Raw genomic sequence first — 17,175 nt, 5'->3', positions numbered from 1 at the left:
GATGTTGATAATGGAATCAACCACTAAGGTTTTAACTAGGGATGAATAAGACTTCTCCCCGCCGCTCAGTCATCTGTGGGTCCCTTCAAGTCAGCACCATCTACGGTGTGTCAAGCACTGTTGGGGATCCTGCGGTGAATAAAACAAGTATCTCTGCCCTCACAGACCCTCTGTTTGAGAACGAGTAGATCTCGTGCACACTACAATACCTGGGAGGTGCAGGATAACCCTCTCTATATTCCCTCCTGGAGGGAGTTATGGGCGATACCCAAATGAAAGAAAAACCGTCACCACTTGGGCACTTACAAAGCAGGCCTCAGTTTTCCCTAAACCAGCTGGGCGGCTCTTCCCACCTGCCCAGCTCACAAGGGACAACTCCAACCAGCAGAACCCATGTAAAGAAAAACTTAAGAGCAACAGCTGCTGTTTCTGAGGATGACGAGGGAACGAACCAGGAAATGGGACGGCAGGGAGTCGTGGCGAGAACCCAGGGCTGGGAGGCTGGAGAGCCGGCCCTGGCTGTCACCAACTTGCTGGGTGACCTTGGGCCAGTCCCGAGCTGCCAGGGCACCAGGTCCCCCCCCGGATATAATAAGGAGGCCGGGCGGGTGGGCCTTGGGGTCGCGGTGGGAAAGTGACGCCCAGGAGGCCGGGCTGAGGCCGGGTGGGGTAACGGCCGGCATGGGGAGGCCGGCGCGGGGCCGGGCCGGGGCGGCTCACCCACCGAGCGCCACCTGGCAGGCCCTGCGCAGCTGGGAGTGCTGGGGCCGCTTCACCTCCTTGTCGGCTAGGATCTTCTCCAGGGCCCGGGACACGAACATGCTCTTGGTCTGGCTCTCCTGCATGGCCCCGGCCCAGCGGGGGCTGGCAGCCCCGCGGGCGGACTGCGCGAGCGGGCGGGCGAGCGAGGCTGCGGGCCCGGCGTCCCCGCCTGCACCAGCCGCGTCCGTCCGCGCCACCCAGTCAGGAAGCGACGCCGCGGCCCCACGGCGCCGCCATGTTGGAGCGCGTCACGTGACCACGTGACCGGCGGAGCAGCGACGGCGTCCGTCGACCCCGTGACCTCGGGGGCGGGGGCCTGTGGCCAGGGGCGTGGCCTGTGGCTGGGGCGGGGCCTGTAGCAGGGGGCGGGGCCAGGTGGGCGAGGGTTGGGGGGAAAAGTTGCCGAGAGAGTAGAAATGGGCGGAGGCGGGGGGCACGTGAAGGACACAAGGAAAGAGGTGACGGGGTGGGGGTGACGGAGGTGTGAGGAGAAAGTGGCAACGAGGAGCGTGAGGATGGGGGGTGACCGGGTGGGATATGAAGGAGAGAGAGGGAACTGGAGAGGGAGGAAGAGGGCAGAGAAGACTGGATAAAAGGGCGAGAGAGGAAAGAGGCGAGGCGAGGGAGAGGGAGAGAGGATGGGGAGGAAGTTGGCAAGGGAGAGGTGATGGAGTCAGGGGGAGTGAGGAGGAACAAGAGGGAGCTGGACCAGCAGGTGAAGAAAGGGAGGAGGTGGGCGGGAAGAAGTGAGCGGCCGTGGGGAGATGGGGAGAGAGCAGGGCGGTGGGGGAAAGACGGGGAAGAGGGGCGCGAGGAGCGAGGGAGGCGGGGTGGGACAGAAATGCTGTGGGAGGGAGGGGGAGAGGAGGACGCGAGAAAACAGGCCGGGACAGGGAGAGAGCAAGGGAAGGCGGCGGTGAGGAGTGGGGCGAAAGGGCAGGTGAAGGCAAGGCTGAAGCGGAAAGAGCGTTTGGAAGGAGGTGTGTTTATGCACACTCTCCAAACAGGATTTCCCCACCCCAGTGGCAAGACACACGCCTTGCACGCGCGCAGCCCTCCTGCCCCTGGAGTAGAGCCGACTCCTGGCCTTCAGTCCAGGTGCTGCGTCCCTGCACGGTGGTGTCAGAAAGGACCACCCCGAGTGCACCTCCCCCTGGAGTGTATCCATCTAGTTCCATAAATCCTTGGTTCTTCCCAGTTCTGTGTCTCAGGCGGGGGGTGGGGGATGTTGGAGGGGGCACTTGGGGGCATCAGTCAGGGGAAGAAGCCAGAGATGGCCAGTGTCACAGGCCTGCCAGGGAGGGTAGGAGACAGACATTCTAGCCCACTCGCTCCCGTAGCCAGTGATGTCACACCATCGGTAATCTCCACTGGACCCTCCCTTAAGCTTCCCCTAAGGGGGGCTGTGGTGCTTCTGGGCTCATGCAAGAGCAGGGTCTTCCGTGGAATCTTCTTAACTTCTGACGCAGACATGCTCAGATGCTCAGGTGTCAGCTCCAACATCTCAGGGAGGCCCTGTCTCCCTCCAGCACTTTCCGACCCTTTTCACTAGTTGACTTCCTTGTCTGACTAGGGTACAGGCCACAGCAGGGCAGGCTACATCTCCAGGGCCTAGCCTGGAGCCAGGTTGCAGGTTTCATGGCCGTAAGTTCCATTGCCATCTCAAGACATGTCGGCTCCTCAGGTCAAGAATTAGAGTCTGTACAGGAAGGATAAACAACAGGGTCCTACTGTTTAGCACAGGGAACTATTTTCAATATCCTGTGATGAACCATAATGGAAAGAATATATACATGTATAACTGTATCACTTTGCTGTGTAGCTGAAATTAACACAACGTTGTAAATCAACTGTACTTCAATAATTTTTTTTAAAGACTTTCTGGAACAGAGTCAAGTTTAAAATGAATAAATACTATCTTAAAAAAAGTCTGTTTCTCTACCCCCTTGGACTAGTCTCGTGACTTGCCTTGACCAATGAATGTGGTGGAAGTGAGGCTGTGCTTTTCCAGAACCTGGGCATCATGAGGTCTTCGGATGGATGTGTAGAAGCATCTGGAAGAAAGAGCCCGTGGAGAGAGAGGCTCGTTGTCCCAGCGCTCCTGACTGGGTGCAGCCCCAGCTGACCCACCAGCCAAATTCAACAGCTTGAGAAACCCTGGTGAGACCAATAGAGAAACTGCCCAGCTAACACACAGATTCGAGGAAAACAATGAATGATTGTTACTGTAAGCCACTACATGTTGAGATAGCTTGTTACACAGCAGTACATACATCACTGAGATACTCCTCAATCCTCATGTGCTGAATGAATTAGTGAGTGAATGAACAAACGTGCGAAAGTCAGAAGAATGCAGTGCAATCCACAGAATGACAGGTGTTTTGAGCCCTCCCCGTGTGGACAAGGTCAGGCCACATCATTCCCCGGCTGAAAGCCCTGCAGTGACTCCCTACCACTCTTGGAATTGAGTCTAAGTATCTCAGTGTGGCTGACTTCTCAGGCCTCGTCTCTCTCCCCCTTTCTTCCTCATCAGAACTCTCTAGCCACTCTGTGTCCCTTGTTGTTCCCATCTGGAGCTTGGCTTATGCACCTCTGTTCCTCTCAAGCGGTGCTTCTCCGTGAGGCAGTACCGCCCTTAGGGGAATTTTTGGAACTTTGTGGCGAAAGTATTTTTATTGTCATGATAGGGAAGCTGGATTGTTCGTCTGCATCCTGCAGAGAACTGGACAAGCCAAGATAGCAAAGAATAACGCATTATCTCATGTGGCTGGACTAGACACTTCTGGAAGTGAAAAACCTATAATGAAGTGAACCTAGAACCTACATCTGCTCTACCTACAAACACAAAGCATTTTTAGTATGGGTTTAATATATATTGAATTTTTCAGGAATGCAACTGTGATCGTAATTCAAGGGAACACTGTACTTTATCTGGAACATGACCAAATACTGTTCACCGTTTCAAAACCACATCACCAATGTTGAAGTCAACTATCATATTTGAGTTGCCAAATGGCACCCTGGCATCTGGAGCTGTCATAATCCAGGGGGTTCGACTTTTAGGTTCCAGCAGCTGACTGCTTTATTTTGTCTCTTAGTGTAATTGTGCCTGAACATTTACACCTTGAAATAAAATCTTCAAATTACACATTGCTTTCCTTTTGTTTCATCTTTATTAGGTCATGATCTTTTCCAAGAAATTATGTGTGTGGGAAGATTTCATTATCTATGAATTTCATGTCAGAATAGTTAACGGAGGTAGAGTTCCCATCTGTGCACCAGGGGACGTGGTCTGTCCTGTTCACATCTCTGCCCGGAGCACACAGGAAGTGCTCGGTAGCTACGGGACAAATGAATGAAGGACGACGGGGTGGAGGGGGCTGGATTGGGAGCCACAGAACTTAGTCATTTAATCAGCAAGTTATGGGGGAGGTGGGGTAACTTCTGCGTTTCTATGGCGTAATAATCATCCCCAAAGACATCCACCTCTTAATCCCTAGTGAATAGACTATGTTAGAAGGTGAAAGAGACTTGACAGATGGGATAAAATTAGGAGCTTTTTTTTTTTTTTAAGATGTTTTTGTTTTGAGATGAGGAAATTATCCTGGATGATCTTGTTGATCAGGATCTCAGTGTAATCAGGAGCTCTCAGTAGGGGGACACAGAAGAGTCGGAGTCAGCAGGAGATGTGTTGTTGGAAGCAGAGGTCATAGTGATTGTGGGGCCACAAGCCAAAGAACACAAGCCTCTAGAAGCTGCGAAAGTCAAGAAACAAGTGCCCTGAGTGCCTACTCAAGGAACACCACCCTGCTGATCCATTTCACCCTTCTGACCTCCCAAACCCTGAGAGAATACATTTGCATTGCTTTAAGCCACTAAGTCTATGGTCATCTGTTACAGCCGTTACATCTGAATTTCAGCTAAACAAGCAATCCTGTTTTTAGTATAAATAGGTCCCATGCAATAATTGGGACATAGTTGTATTTTGAAAAGTATTTGTTGTCTACCTGAACTCTAAACTTCACCAGGCACGTTGCATTTTGCCTAACCATCTTCCTCCCAGCTCCCTTTGTCCAGTAGCCGTGTTGGACCCATGCGGCGCCCCTTGGGATAGGAGTTTTTCTCAGCAGAGCAACAAGAGAGAAGGCGCCTGGGTCCCTGATGTTCTGGAGAGTCATGCCAATTCTGGGGTGCCATGCCGGTTCCGGGGTGCTAACTTTTACATGAGATAGAAAGAATCACCTTTTCTTTTCAGTTCCCTATCTGTTGCAGCTGAGTCTAGTCCTGATGGATAAAGTTGGCAGCCCATGCCGTCTGCTTTGACTCCCGCTCTTCCTCTGAGTAATGTCTCGACTTGGTAACAAGTACCAGTCATTTAAGGCCCTTGGGTCTGTGCCTGCCGCCGGCCTTTCCAGCTGCCAGCCTGGTTTCTTCCCGTGATACACAGCCTCTTTATAAACCCAGACGTCCTGGGTGTTCCGCCCCCCGCTCCCACAGTGCCCATGTGTCACTACTCCCCTGGAAACAAATTTATTTTCCATGTTTACTTTAAGGCAAAACTCCAGCGCAGCCTCCTCGATGCCTGTCAGCAGGGCTGGGGAGGGGGTTCAAGGCAGAAGCACCATTAGGTTGGGGGCCTCATATTTAGGAAAAGCCTCAAAGGTAAATTTTCAAGATTCTGTGGTATTCTCTCCAAAGGAGGTTATGTATACGGCAATTGTATTCTGGTTTTGGTGGTTTTTTTTTTTTTTAGTTTTTTGGCTGTGCCCCGAGGCATGTGGGATCCTTGTTCCCTGAGCAGGGATCAGACTTGCACTCCCTGTATTGGAAGCTCGGAGTCTCAGCCACTAGACCACCAGGGAAGCCCTATTCTCCTTGTTTGTGTCCATTTGTCCAGCTGCACTAAAACTGTGTTAACTTGCCCCGTGAAAATATTTAAGACACCACAGTTGTGGGGTTTTGTTTTTGTTTGTCCCTGGATCTTGGCTTGGGCTCCCTGAGAAGAGGACCCCAAGACAAGGATTCCAGTGTGTTCGGGAGGTGATCCCAGGATACAGCAGCAGAGCAGTGATGATGGAGCCCATACAGGTGTGCTATCAAGCTCCTTAGCATGGAGCGCATCTGGGGCTCCATCCCACGAGGCAATTCTGGGAGCCAGGTAGGCATGCTGCAGAGTTATCCCAGCCTTAGGACAGGAGAGCCAGGGTGTCCATGCACATACTTCGCACCCATCATTACCTAAAGGCTGCTTCTAGGGGCATCAGCTCTGACACTGCGTCCTGCTCATGAGCCCCAGGGCTTACGGGAAGCAGGCTTTTGCAGTGGAGGTGATTACTCGGGGCAAGTGGCTGGGGCACTGACAGTGTTGGCTACACGCTGTATTGGTATTTGTTTTGTTTTTAAATATACCCGCCTCTTGGCCTGAGTGCTCTCTGTGGACGCAGATGTGTGCTTGGCTGAGCCTGGGGCAGACCAGCAGAGCCAGTGGGTTGACACGCTGGGGAGAGTTACCCAACAGTGAACCGACGGCTCTGGCCGCACACACAGTCGTGGCTTCCTTCCCGCCCCCGTCTCACTTCCCCTCTCTCCTACTGATACTTCCCAAATAAACCATGTGCATCCGAATCCTTATCTCAGAATGAGTGAGCTCTTGGAGAACCCAACTGTGGTAGACAGACTGGTAACTCTCTAAAGATACCCACCCACATGCTAATCTCCAGAACCTGTGCCTGTCACCTTATGTGGCCAAAGGGACTTTGCAGACGGGAATAAACTGCATTTTTTTTTTCTTTTTAGTTTATACTGCAGTAGAGTTGTAACTGTCTTCTAACAGTATGGGCTTCTCTAGAGTCTCAGTGGTAAAGAACCCACTTGCCAGTACAGGAGATTCGGGTTTGATCCCTGAGTTGGGAAGATCCCCTGGAGAAGGAAATGGCAACCCACTCCAGTATTCTTGCCTGGGAAATCTCATGAACCCCGTGGACTGGCAGGCTACAGTCCATGGGGTTGCAAAAGAGTCGGACACGACTTAGCGACTAAACAACAACAAGTAGTTGATTAACAATATTGTGTTAGGTCGACTTCTGTGGCTGTCCAGTGATTAAGACTCTGCACTTCCAATGCAGGGGGTGGAGGTTCGATCCCTGGTCAGGGAACTAGAATTACACATGCCGTGAGGTATGGCAAAAAAAAAAAAATGTGTTAGTTTCAGGTGTATAAGCTGAGGATCTTGAGATGGGAAGACTATTCTGGATTGTCTGTGTGGGCTGAATATAATCACAAGAGTCCTCCTAAAGGAAAGAGGGGGTCGAAAGAGTCAGAGTCAAAGCCAGAGAAGGGAGAGGTGACGACTGAAGCCGAGGTCAGAGTTATGCCCTTGCTGGCTTTGAAGATAAAAGAGGACCACAAGCCAAGGGATGCGGGCTGCCTCTAGAATGTTTATGGCAAGAAGACAGATTCTCCCCTAGAGACTCCAGAAAGGGTCACAGCCCTGTTGACAGCCTGAATATGGCCCAGTGAGACCTATTTCAGACTTCTGGACTTCAGAACTGTAAGGTAGTCAATTTCTGGTATTATAAGCCACTAGGTTTGTGACTGTTAACAGCAGTTAGAAGAAACTAATATCTAGACAGGGAGTGTATCAGACAAGGTTCTCAATTGTGAACAATAGTACTCATGCTAGATAGTTTAAGCAGAAAAGGGTTTTGTTAAAATATATAAAAAAGCCGGGACTTCCCTGGCAGTCAGGTGGCTAAGACTCTACGCTTCCCCTACAGGGGGCATGGGTTCAATCCCCTGTCTGGGAGCTAAGATCCTGCATGCTGCACTGTGCAGCCTAAAACATGAAAGAGAACGTTCGAGTCGCTCAGTCACGTCCAACTCTTTGTGACCTCATGGACTGTCGCCTGCCAGTCTCCTCTGTCCATGGGATTCTTCAGGCAAGAATACTGGAGTGGGTTGCCATGTCCCTCCTCCAGGGGACCTTCCTGAGCCAGGGATCAAACCTGGGTCTCCTGCATCGTAAGCAGATTCTTTACTGTCTGAGCCATCAAGGAAGCCCAAAACATTAAAAATAAAATAAATCAAGAAGCTGATGCAAACTCTGGGAGGGCCAGAAAATCAGGTTTGGAGGCTCTGCAGCCAGATGCAATGTCCACATTTCATTCCTGGGCTACCCCAGAAAGATCCCCCGCCATCACCCTGGGATACAGGCTCTATGGACAAGGCTGGGAATGGGGTGCCATTTCCACAACCCTCACTTCTCCAAACTGCAGGCCTCTGCTCCTCTTCTCGGATGGATTTAGGTATACCTTCTTCACGACACTCACCTCCAAACTGAAGGCTGGTGTGGGTGTGACTGATTAACAAAACCAAGCCACATGACACATGGGAGGCTGGAGGTCAGTTTCTTCATCAGTAAAACTGGAATAGTAGCAGTGCCAGCCTTGTGGGTTTGTGTGAAGATGAGTTAGTGTATATAAAGCACCCAGCTCATTAGCTTGCACGTAGTAGGGGCTCTGTATTTGTTCTCACTCAAAGGGCCAATTTTTAACTTTCTCAGTAGATACCCACTGGGTGAAGAACAGTTTGAAGTTCAGGATGGGACATAAAAGAGGAGAAGGCAAGTTCTCCCGGATCTTATATTATCTTCTACTACCATCAGGGGTGGAAAATAAGACCCGGTCAAGGGTGAAACAACATAGGAAATAAAGTATCATGGATATAGGCAGATCCATAGATACAGAGTATAGATTAAGGGTTTTCAGGCACTGGGGAGAGACAGGGTAAGAAATAACTGCTGAATGTATACAGTTTCCTCAGAGGGCAATGAAAATTTTCTGATATCAGATTGTGCTAATGGTTGAGCAAGTCTGTGAATACACTAAAAACCAATGTCTACCTGAGGTGGGTAAATTGTATAATATATGAATTAAAGTTCAACAAAGCTGTTTTAAAAGTTAAGAAAATACACTGGAAAAATAACAATGTAGAAATAAGAGCGCTAATAATACTTCCCCCAGGTCACACTGTTCTAAATGCTTTGCTTAAATTAGCTCAACACTACCCTAGGAGACGGGGTTGAAAAGTGCAGGACATGACTGAGCAACTGAGCTTGCACACCCCAGGAGATATGTGTGGTGATAGTACCTCCTTTATGCAGAAGAGAAAACTGAGGCTTTATGAGGTTTCTTGTCCAAGGTCACGCAAAGGTTCGCATGAGCGCTGGGGTTTGAATCCAGGCTGCCAGGCTCCCAGAGCTGAGCTCATCATCTCTACAGGGCGCTGTTTTAAGATGTGGCAACTTAGTAGAGTGACTAGGCAGGAGTTTGAGAGAGCCACAGAGGAGAGAGCGAGGAAGCTTTAGTCTAATCTAGGCAGAGAGGACAGCGACCAACATTTCCTTCTGTCCCATCACCCTATGTTTCTCTCACTCTGTTCCAGCCACTGGGGACACTGAAGCGAACAAAATGCCCAAGTCCTTACCCTCATTGAGCTTAATTTCTTAAAAAAATATATATATTTATTTGGCTGTGTCAGGTCTTAGTTACATCACATGGGATCTTTAGTGCAACATGCAAACTCTTAGCTGTGGAATGTGGGATCTCGTTCCCTGACCGAGGATAGAACCTGGGCCCCCTGGGAGCATGGAGTCTTAGCCAGTGGACCACCAGTGGCATCCCTTATTGAGCTTAATTTCTAATGTGGAGAAGCAGATAACAAACACGTAAACTAATGTGGTGGGTATTGGAAGCCTTATCTGTATCATACTTTAAATTTTTACCAAGAACTAGTTGTTATGGCAAGTTTAAAATAGAGCCACAAATTCTTTGAGACGCCTCCCATTGAGAGGTGAGATCTATGTCCCAACCCTTGAAACTGGGTGGGCTGTCGAGGCAGTGATCAACTAATAGAGTAGGACAGAAGTGATGCTGTGTGTTTTTGAGGCTAAATCATAAACATTGGTTCGGTCTCCACTCGGCTCACAGGAACACGCGTGTGTGAGCCCTGAGTTGCCGTGTAACCAGGCAAGCTGCCCTTGTCCACCATGCTGTGAGGAAGCCCAGCAGCCCACAAGCAGGGCCCAGGTGGGGGGAGGGAGACACTGCCCCCACCCCGGGCCCCCCCCCCCCCAGCTGCTTTGGCTCCCATGTCCCAGCCCCAGTCATTGTAGTCATTGTCACCGTCCAGTCACAGAAGAAATTTCCATCCAGAACTGCCCAAACCACATTCCTGCTGAATTCCTGACCCACAGAAACAGTGAGAGGTACTGATGATTAAGTCACTATGGTTTTTGGTGTTGCCGTTGGAAAATTAAAATAATCTTTAAAGCCACTAAGGTTTGAGGTGATTTGTTCTGCAGTGCAGTAACCAGAACAGTTATTTAATTTAAAAAAATAATTTGACGACAAAGGAAATGATCACCCTGCTAGAATGGGTCCAAAGAGGAAAGCTTCTGCTGTTTTCTAGCTGACAGGGGAAGGAAGGTGGCCTGGACCAGAGCAGGAGAGGTGGTGAAAAACAGGAAGGTTCAAGACCAGTTTAGAAAAAAGGTAAATGATCGGGCCTCAGGATCTATCCAAATGTGAGGATGAGGGAAGGTAGAACGTCTGGAACCACCCCCAGGTTTCTTATTTGGGGAACCAGACAGGTGGTGAGGTCATTTACCAAGCCAGGGAACACTGGAAGGGGTGTCTTCAGAAAGAGAAGGGTGTTATAGACTCCAGCCCCAAGATTACCCTTTCCAATGGGCATTTCTCTTAACCCTGGAGATAGAGCAGGGCTGTGCGTGCACCCTCTGTCGTGTCCGATTCTTGGCGACCCCGTGGACTGTAGCCCAACCAGGATTCCCTGTCCGTGGGATTTTCCTGGCAAGAGCATTGGAGTGGGTTGCCATTTCCGTATCCAGGGGAATTTTCCCAACCCAGGGATCGAACGTCTCTTATGCCTCCTGCATCCGAAGGTTGGTTCTTTACCGGCTGAAACACTAACCTTTCCCTTTCTCATAAAAGGCAAAGACCCTCCACTCCTCCATCTTCAACTTTCACACAATCTATATCTTGGCCATCAGAGGGCGCCAATGTTCAAGCAGTTCGGATAGACGCCACCTGGATCTATTTTACTCTCTTCAGGGGAAAAAAAAAGAAAAGGAGGGAAAAAGGTTTTGGCTTCCTCCTCTTGCCTTAAAATCATTCTCCTGAGCTACCTTGGCACCCGGAGAACCTCTAATAGTTATGTCATGTGTGAGTGCATACCAGCTTATTTTATTGCCCAGAGCTAATCAGAAAAAAATCTCCCTCACCACAATTTCCCATGAGCCCATCTTACAAAGTCTGGGGACTTTTCCTTTTTTTATTTTCATTGCCAGTCTTGTGCAAAAATCAGTCAAGGTTTTGGTACACTGACACCCCTGCTTTATACTCTCTGTGACTCCCGTTCCCCCTCTTTGACCTCTTTTCTTGCCTGTTCTCATTTCTGCGTTTCCAGCAGGGAGCTCTAGGACTAACTAGAAAGGTAAGAGGATAATTCCTCCCCACCGTGAGTTCAGCTACAACTGCCCTGTATGTCCCCTGAATTCTCCAAGGGGCTTTAAGAGTGGGGGTCGCGGGGTCCCAGTCTAATGGAGCCCAGCCCTCTGAAGTCTACTGTCCCAGGTACCTTGTGGTCCCTCGTGATGGTGCCAGGACCCCACCTGTCTCCTGACCCCGCTGGGGACTGCTGCTCCCCTCGCAAACCTGCCCGGGATGGGGGGTGGGCAGGCAGTTAAAGGCTAGTTTCTAAGCTGGATCCTGTCAGAGGTGATGGTTTTCAGAGTGTCTGGGGCCCAGGAGGAGAGCGGACCAATCCCTCCCCTTGCTTTCATGAATGCCCCAACTGGAAGAGATTATTTGGCAATAGAATCTCTGCTCCTAAACGGTACCAAGACTCTAGGAACTGTAGATTCTCTCCGGTCTGGGAAAAATTACCTCCCAGACTTATGGGCACGTAGAATTCATCCCAGCCCACTCAGATCTCTTCTCCCCACCTGGTTTTCCCCACAGTCAGAACTGATTTCTGTCTCTGGGTTCTTTTATTACTTGTGCCTCAAGGATTAAAGCAATTATCCTATTTTTTTCTTCTTGGAACCTGACTCTCCTTAAGGCAAGAACTGCTTTTTATGCATCTCAGAATTTTCTAGAGCTGGGGTACCTAACATCCCCCCAACTATACACACACACACACACACACACACACACACACATAACCTGGCTAGACAATGAGGAAGGTTTTGGATTTGTTTTTGGTTTTGTTTTTTATTTTAACCAATTCATGGTATTTTGGGGGAAACAACAATGTAGGGAAATTTTTATAAACAACTGCTGTTTATTCTAATATTTTAATCTTTTCCCCTGTTTAATGGATAGTGGTGCTTAAAATGTTCTTTGTGAAATAATGTGAAAATAACTCTTTAATTTTCTTTTATATTGAAATCTTTACTTAGCAATATAAAAAAGAGACCATCTTGTGTAGATCACCAAATCACGTGTTTTGTGGAAATATAACATTTGTGGAAATGCCATCTGATTCCAGACAGCCCTGTGCCTAACTCAAGAAAAAGAGGATAAAAGCCACTGGGCTCCACAGTTTATTCGGGCCTTTCTTGCTTCTGTAAACATCCACATTCATGCTAACAATAGCACTGGAGTCCTGGATCAAACTGTGCCTGAAATTAGGACGTACTCTGGACTTTTCAGTTATATAAGCTAGTAAGTTCCCTTTTGCTGCTTAAACCATTTGGGGTTGGGTTTTTGGTCACTTATAATCAAGAGTCCTAACACATTTATCAAGCACCTTTATTCTTGTATTCAGGAGATACATTCCAAGTATTGCCAAGAGTTCATCATTCTGATCTAACAGCATGGGAGGAAACCAAATCCTGTGGGTAGAGTCCAATCAGAGAAGAGTCCAATCAGAGAAGAGTCCAATCAGAGAAGAGTCCAATCAGAGAAGAGTCCAATCAGAGAAGTGTCCAATCAGAGAAGAGTCCAATCAGAGAAGAGTCCAATCAGAGAAGTGTCTAATCAGAGAAGCAGAAGCACCTCAAGTATTCAAACTGAGGGGCCATAATACAGGAAATTGGTTATGTGGGTGACGGAAGAACTGGAAAGCCTAACAGGGCTTATTAAGCAGCCCAGTTATTAATCGTAGTAGGAAGAGGCTGCCCCCTTGTAGAGGGGGAGCAAAGACAGGAGTTGGTAGTCATGATTCCATCCCTGGGTCGGGAAGATCCCCTGGAGCAGGAAATGGCAACGCACTCCAGTATTCCTGCCTGGGAAATCCCGTGGACCGAGGAGCGTGGTGGGCTACAGTCCACAGGCTTGCAAGGAGTTGGACATGACAGCACGCGTGCACGCGCACACAGTCAGAGCCTGGGCCGCCTGGTGGAAGCTTCGACAGGCAGCAGGAGCCAGGACCCGTGGGGGAGGGCCTATGTGGCAGGAACTGGAACCACGGAGGAGACACAGCAGCTGCTAGAGCTGCTGCTGGAGGCAGAGAGAGGAGGGAAAATGCCTGAATCTTCCCTTCCTTTCACCCTCTAATCTCCAACTAGTGCCTCCCATTTGGCAGAATTCACCCACAAACCAGTGGGGTTATGTACCTACAATACCTACCCGAGTCCTGGCACATGACAGACCTTTGGGAGGTGTTGGTTGAATTTGAAGAAAAGAGAGAAGTCTGTAGTTTCTCGGTGGGGACAGTGAGGATGAGGAGAGAGTGAGAAGTGGGATGGGCTTGAGGTTTAGATGAGCTGATTAACGTCAAGCCCTGGCACAGACATTGGCATATAGTAAGTGTGCAATAAACCCATTATAATAACCACAATCTGTCCCACCGCCGCACAAGGCAGATGTTAACACGTTATTCTCCCAGTCTCACTGGGAGGCTTAAATCTTTTTGGAGCAGTGGTTCAAAAGTGGGGATGGCTTTGCTCCTCGGAGCATACTAGGTTGGCACAGTGGGGTGGGAGTGCTACTGGCATCTGGGGGGAAGAGACCACGGATGTCACTAATCCCTCATTGTTCAGGACAGTACCCACAACACAGCAGGATCTGGAGAAAACCCCCCGGACCCCCCGCAGCTGCAACAGGACCCAGGGTGTGTTTCCTTTTCCCCTCAAGTCCCTCTCTTCCCCTCCCCCAAAGCCTGACACTGCTTTCAATTCCCCATTGGTTTCTGGGAAGCATTTCTTCCTGTTTATAAAATTTCATCTAAGTGGCTTGGGCTCCAAAATCACTGTGGACGGTGACTGCAGCCATGAAACTAAAATACACTTGCTTCTTGGAAGGAAAGCTATGACAAACCTAGCTTGACATCTTAAAAAGCAGAGGCATCACTTTGCCAGCAAAGGTCCATATAGTCAAAACTATGATTTTTCCTGTAGTCATGTATGAATGTGAGAGTTGGACTATAAAGGAAGCTGAGTGTCAAAGAACTGATGTTTTTGAACTGTGGCGTTGGAGAAGACTCCTGAGAGTCCCTTGGACTGCAAGGAGATCAAACCAGTCCATCCTAAAAGAGATCAGTCCTGGGTGTTCACTGGAAAGTCTGATGAAGCTCTAATACTTTGGTCATCTGATGCGAAGAGATAACTCATTGGAAAGACCCTGATGCTGGGAAAGATTGAAGGCAAAAGGAGAAGGGGGTGGCAGAGGGTGAGATGGTTAGATAGCATCACTGACTCAAGGGAGATGAATCTGAGCAAACTCTGGGAGATGGTGAAGGACAGGGAAGCATGGCGTGCTGCAGTCCGTGGGGTCGCAAAGAGTCAGACACGACTTAATGAGAGCAACAACCATAGTCTAAGTGGCTCAGCTCACCCAGGTAGGCACTCTGTGGGGAACTCTTCAGGTGCTTCCTCCCTTAATCCGTAGGACAAAGCCCATGAGGGCAGTGCTATTCCCTGCCCTTCACAGATGGAGAGATGGAGGCTTACAGAGGATGAGTGAATTTCCACATAGCTAGGAAGTACTGAGCTCCTGAGTTTGAACCCAGGGCCATGTGATCGCAGAGCCTGGAACTGACGCCATCTAGCCAAGGACTCTTCCAAAGTCCCTTGGACACTTCTAGACAAGGCGATCCAACCAACAGGACCCAACCCCATCTCCAAGAGCCAAATGGCAGTGCAGCCTGCCTGGGGGCTTTGACACTGGAAGGGCTACACAATTGGTTTCACATGTACCAGCCAGAGCCAGAAGAGTGTGGATGGATTGGGTCCAGAGGGCAGGGTATGGGGAGATAACGTGAGATTGCCTATGAACGACCTCACCATTGGTGAGGGTTTTCCTGTGATTTAACACCTTGGCATTTCCCCAGGAGAAGGATGATGCTCATATGCTCCCAGGAAGGCAGCTTGAAAAATAAAGGGGGTGTGGTAGAAATACCGGAACTGCCCCAGGAGACCATGAAGGAAGGGAGCCAAGACCCAGAAAGGCAGGTTTGTAAGAGTGAAGAAACCCCCTCCTGCGAGTCTGTTCTGCAGAAGGGCCCAGGGACTGCTCCATTCCCAAGCCCGAGAGGGATCTGCCGGTGCAGGGCTCAGGGGAGCTGGCTCCTGTAGATCAAGGCTGGTGATAGAGACGCTGCCTCAGACCCAGGCTCCCCCGTAGGTGTGGGATTGCTGGACATATCACAGTTTTTAAAATTATTATTTTTAAATTTTTTGGCTGTGCTGGGTCTTCGTTGCTGTCCTGAGGCTTTCTCTAGTTGTGGCGAGCAGGGGCTATTCCTTGCTCATGCGGTGCATGTGGGTTCAGTTCTTGGGGTGGACAGGCTCAGTTGCCCTGAGGCATGTGGGATCTTCCCAGACCAGGGATTGAACCTGTGTCCCCTAGAGTGGAAACTCAGAGTCTTAATCCCTGGACCACCAGGAAAGTTCTTACTTTTTATAAAAAAATCAGGTTTCTTCTTAAAGAACACTTAGGCTGTTTCCAATTTATTGCTGTTACAAGCAAAGTCTCAATAAGTCTCAATAAACATCTTTGTACACGTGGGCATGTTTTTCTCTGGAGTAGAAAAAAGTGGAATAGCTCAGCCGGAGGGTGTGTACAATTTTAATTTAGTAGATATGCCAAATTTCCCTCCAAAGAGGCTGCTATCAGTTTATAGTTCCATGTTCTTACACTCTTGCCAACGCTTGATAACATCAGTTTCCAAACGTGTGTTTTATAACTAGTGAGATTGAAGTTCTTCGTATATTTGTTGATCATCTGTTTTACCTCTTCCGTGAATTGCCTGTTTCTCTCCTTTGCTTGCTGTTGCCTTGGATCATTCGTCCTTTAAAAAAATTAATGTGTAGAAGTTCTTTTTTAAAAAGATATTTTTTTTATATCAAAGTACAGTTAATTTACAACATTGTATTAGTTTCAGGTGTACAACATAATGATTCAGTATTTTTATAGATGATATTCTACTTAAAGTTATTATAAAATATTGGTATTATTCTCTGTGCTGTACACTCATCCTTATATCTTATTTATTTTACCTTCCCCTGTCTTGCATTTGTAGGAGTTCTTTACATATTTTGGGCCTTAACCCTATGCTCGGATAAGCTACAGATATTTTCTCCCATCCTGTCCCTTGCTTTTCGACTTTGTTTCTTATTTTTCTTCTTGTTGAGCTGATAGATATTTATAAAACTTTTCACAGCAAGTCACCAAAAGAGTTAGCAATTCCCCAAAAGAAGCAACAACAATGGCAAAGGTATGATGAATGCTTCCTCTATGCAAAACGAGGCTGGGGCCAGGTAGGTTGAAGCAAGCCAGGCAAGATACAAGGAGGTGCCAAAAAAACTCCGTGATGGGGAGAAATGATATTTATAATGCAGTATTTACAAAAATCAAAATGAATACCAAAAAATCTACCACGAACAAAACACTAACATTTTCTGTAAGGACAGGATCAGAAACAGCGCCATGCTGCACCCTGATGGAGCCTGGGACAAGAGGCAAAGTCTATAGTACTTTGTTGTTTCTATTGTTTAGTTGCTAAGTCCTGTCTACCTCTTTTGCAACCCCATGGACTGTAGCCTGCCAGGCTCCTCTGTTCATGGAATTTCCATGGGATTTCCTAGGCAAGAATTCTGGAATTGCCATTTCCTTCTCCAGGGGGGTCTTCCCAACCTAGGGATCGAACCCACATCTCCTACATGGGCAGGTGGATTCCTTTCCACTGAGTCTCCAGGGAAGTTCCCTATGGTACCGCTCCTCTCTATTTAAAATGTTGGCTATTTTAATCCGGGGCTTCCCAGGTGGCCCAGTGGTAAAGAATCCACCTGCCAGTACAGCAGTTGCAGGAAGACCTGAGTTCAATCCCTGGGTCAGGAAAATTCCCTGGAGAAGGAAATGGCAACCCACTCCAGTATTATTGCCTGGAGAA

At 48.7% G+C, this 17,175-nt stretch overlaps 1 protein-coding gene across 3 annotated transcripts in view; it reads right to left on the bottom strand.

Annotated features, from left to right (window-relative positions):
• The window catches only part of ARFGEF2 (ADP ribosylation factor guanine nucleotide exchange factor 2), an 81,367-nt gene extending 80,463 nt beyond the window's left edge, over positions 1-904 (bottom strand). For all 3 annotated transcript variants that reach the window (XM_061127443.1, XM_061127444.1, XM_061127445.1), the window contains exon 1: positions 725-904. In XM_061127443.1, the coding sequence (XP_060983426.1) occupies positions 725-845 (121 nt within the window). In that variant the 5' untranslated portion in view covers positions 846-904. The remainder of the gene's footprint in view (positions 1-724) is intronic.
• Between the last annotated feature and the right edge of the window lie 16,271 nt (positions 905-17,175).

This window comes from Dama dama, chromosome 23 (assembly GCF_033118175.1).
Source record: "Dama dama isolate Ldn47 chromosome 23, ASM3311817v1, whole genome shotgun sequence".
In the NCBI taxonomy this organism is placed as follows: Eukaryota; Metazoa; Chordata; class Mammalia; order Artiodactyla; family Cervidae; genus Dama; species Dama dama.
Note: the sequence above shows the minus strand (reverse complement) of the source record. Positions and strands in the feature narration are given on the sequence as shown.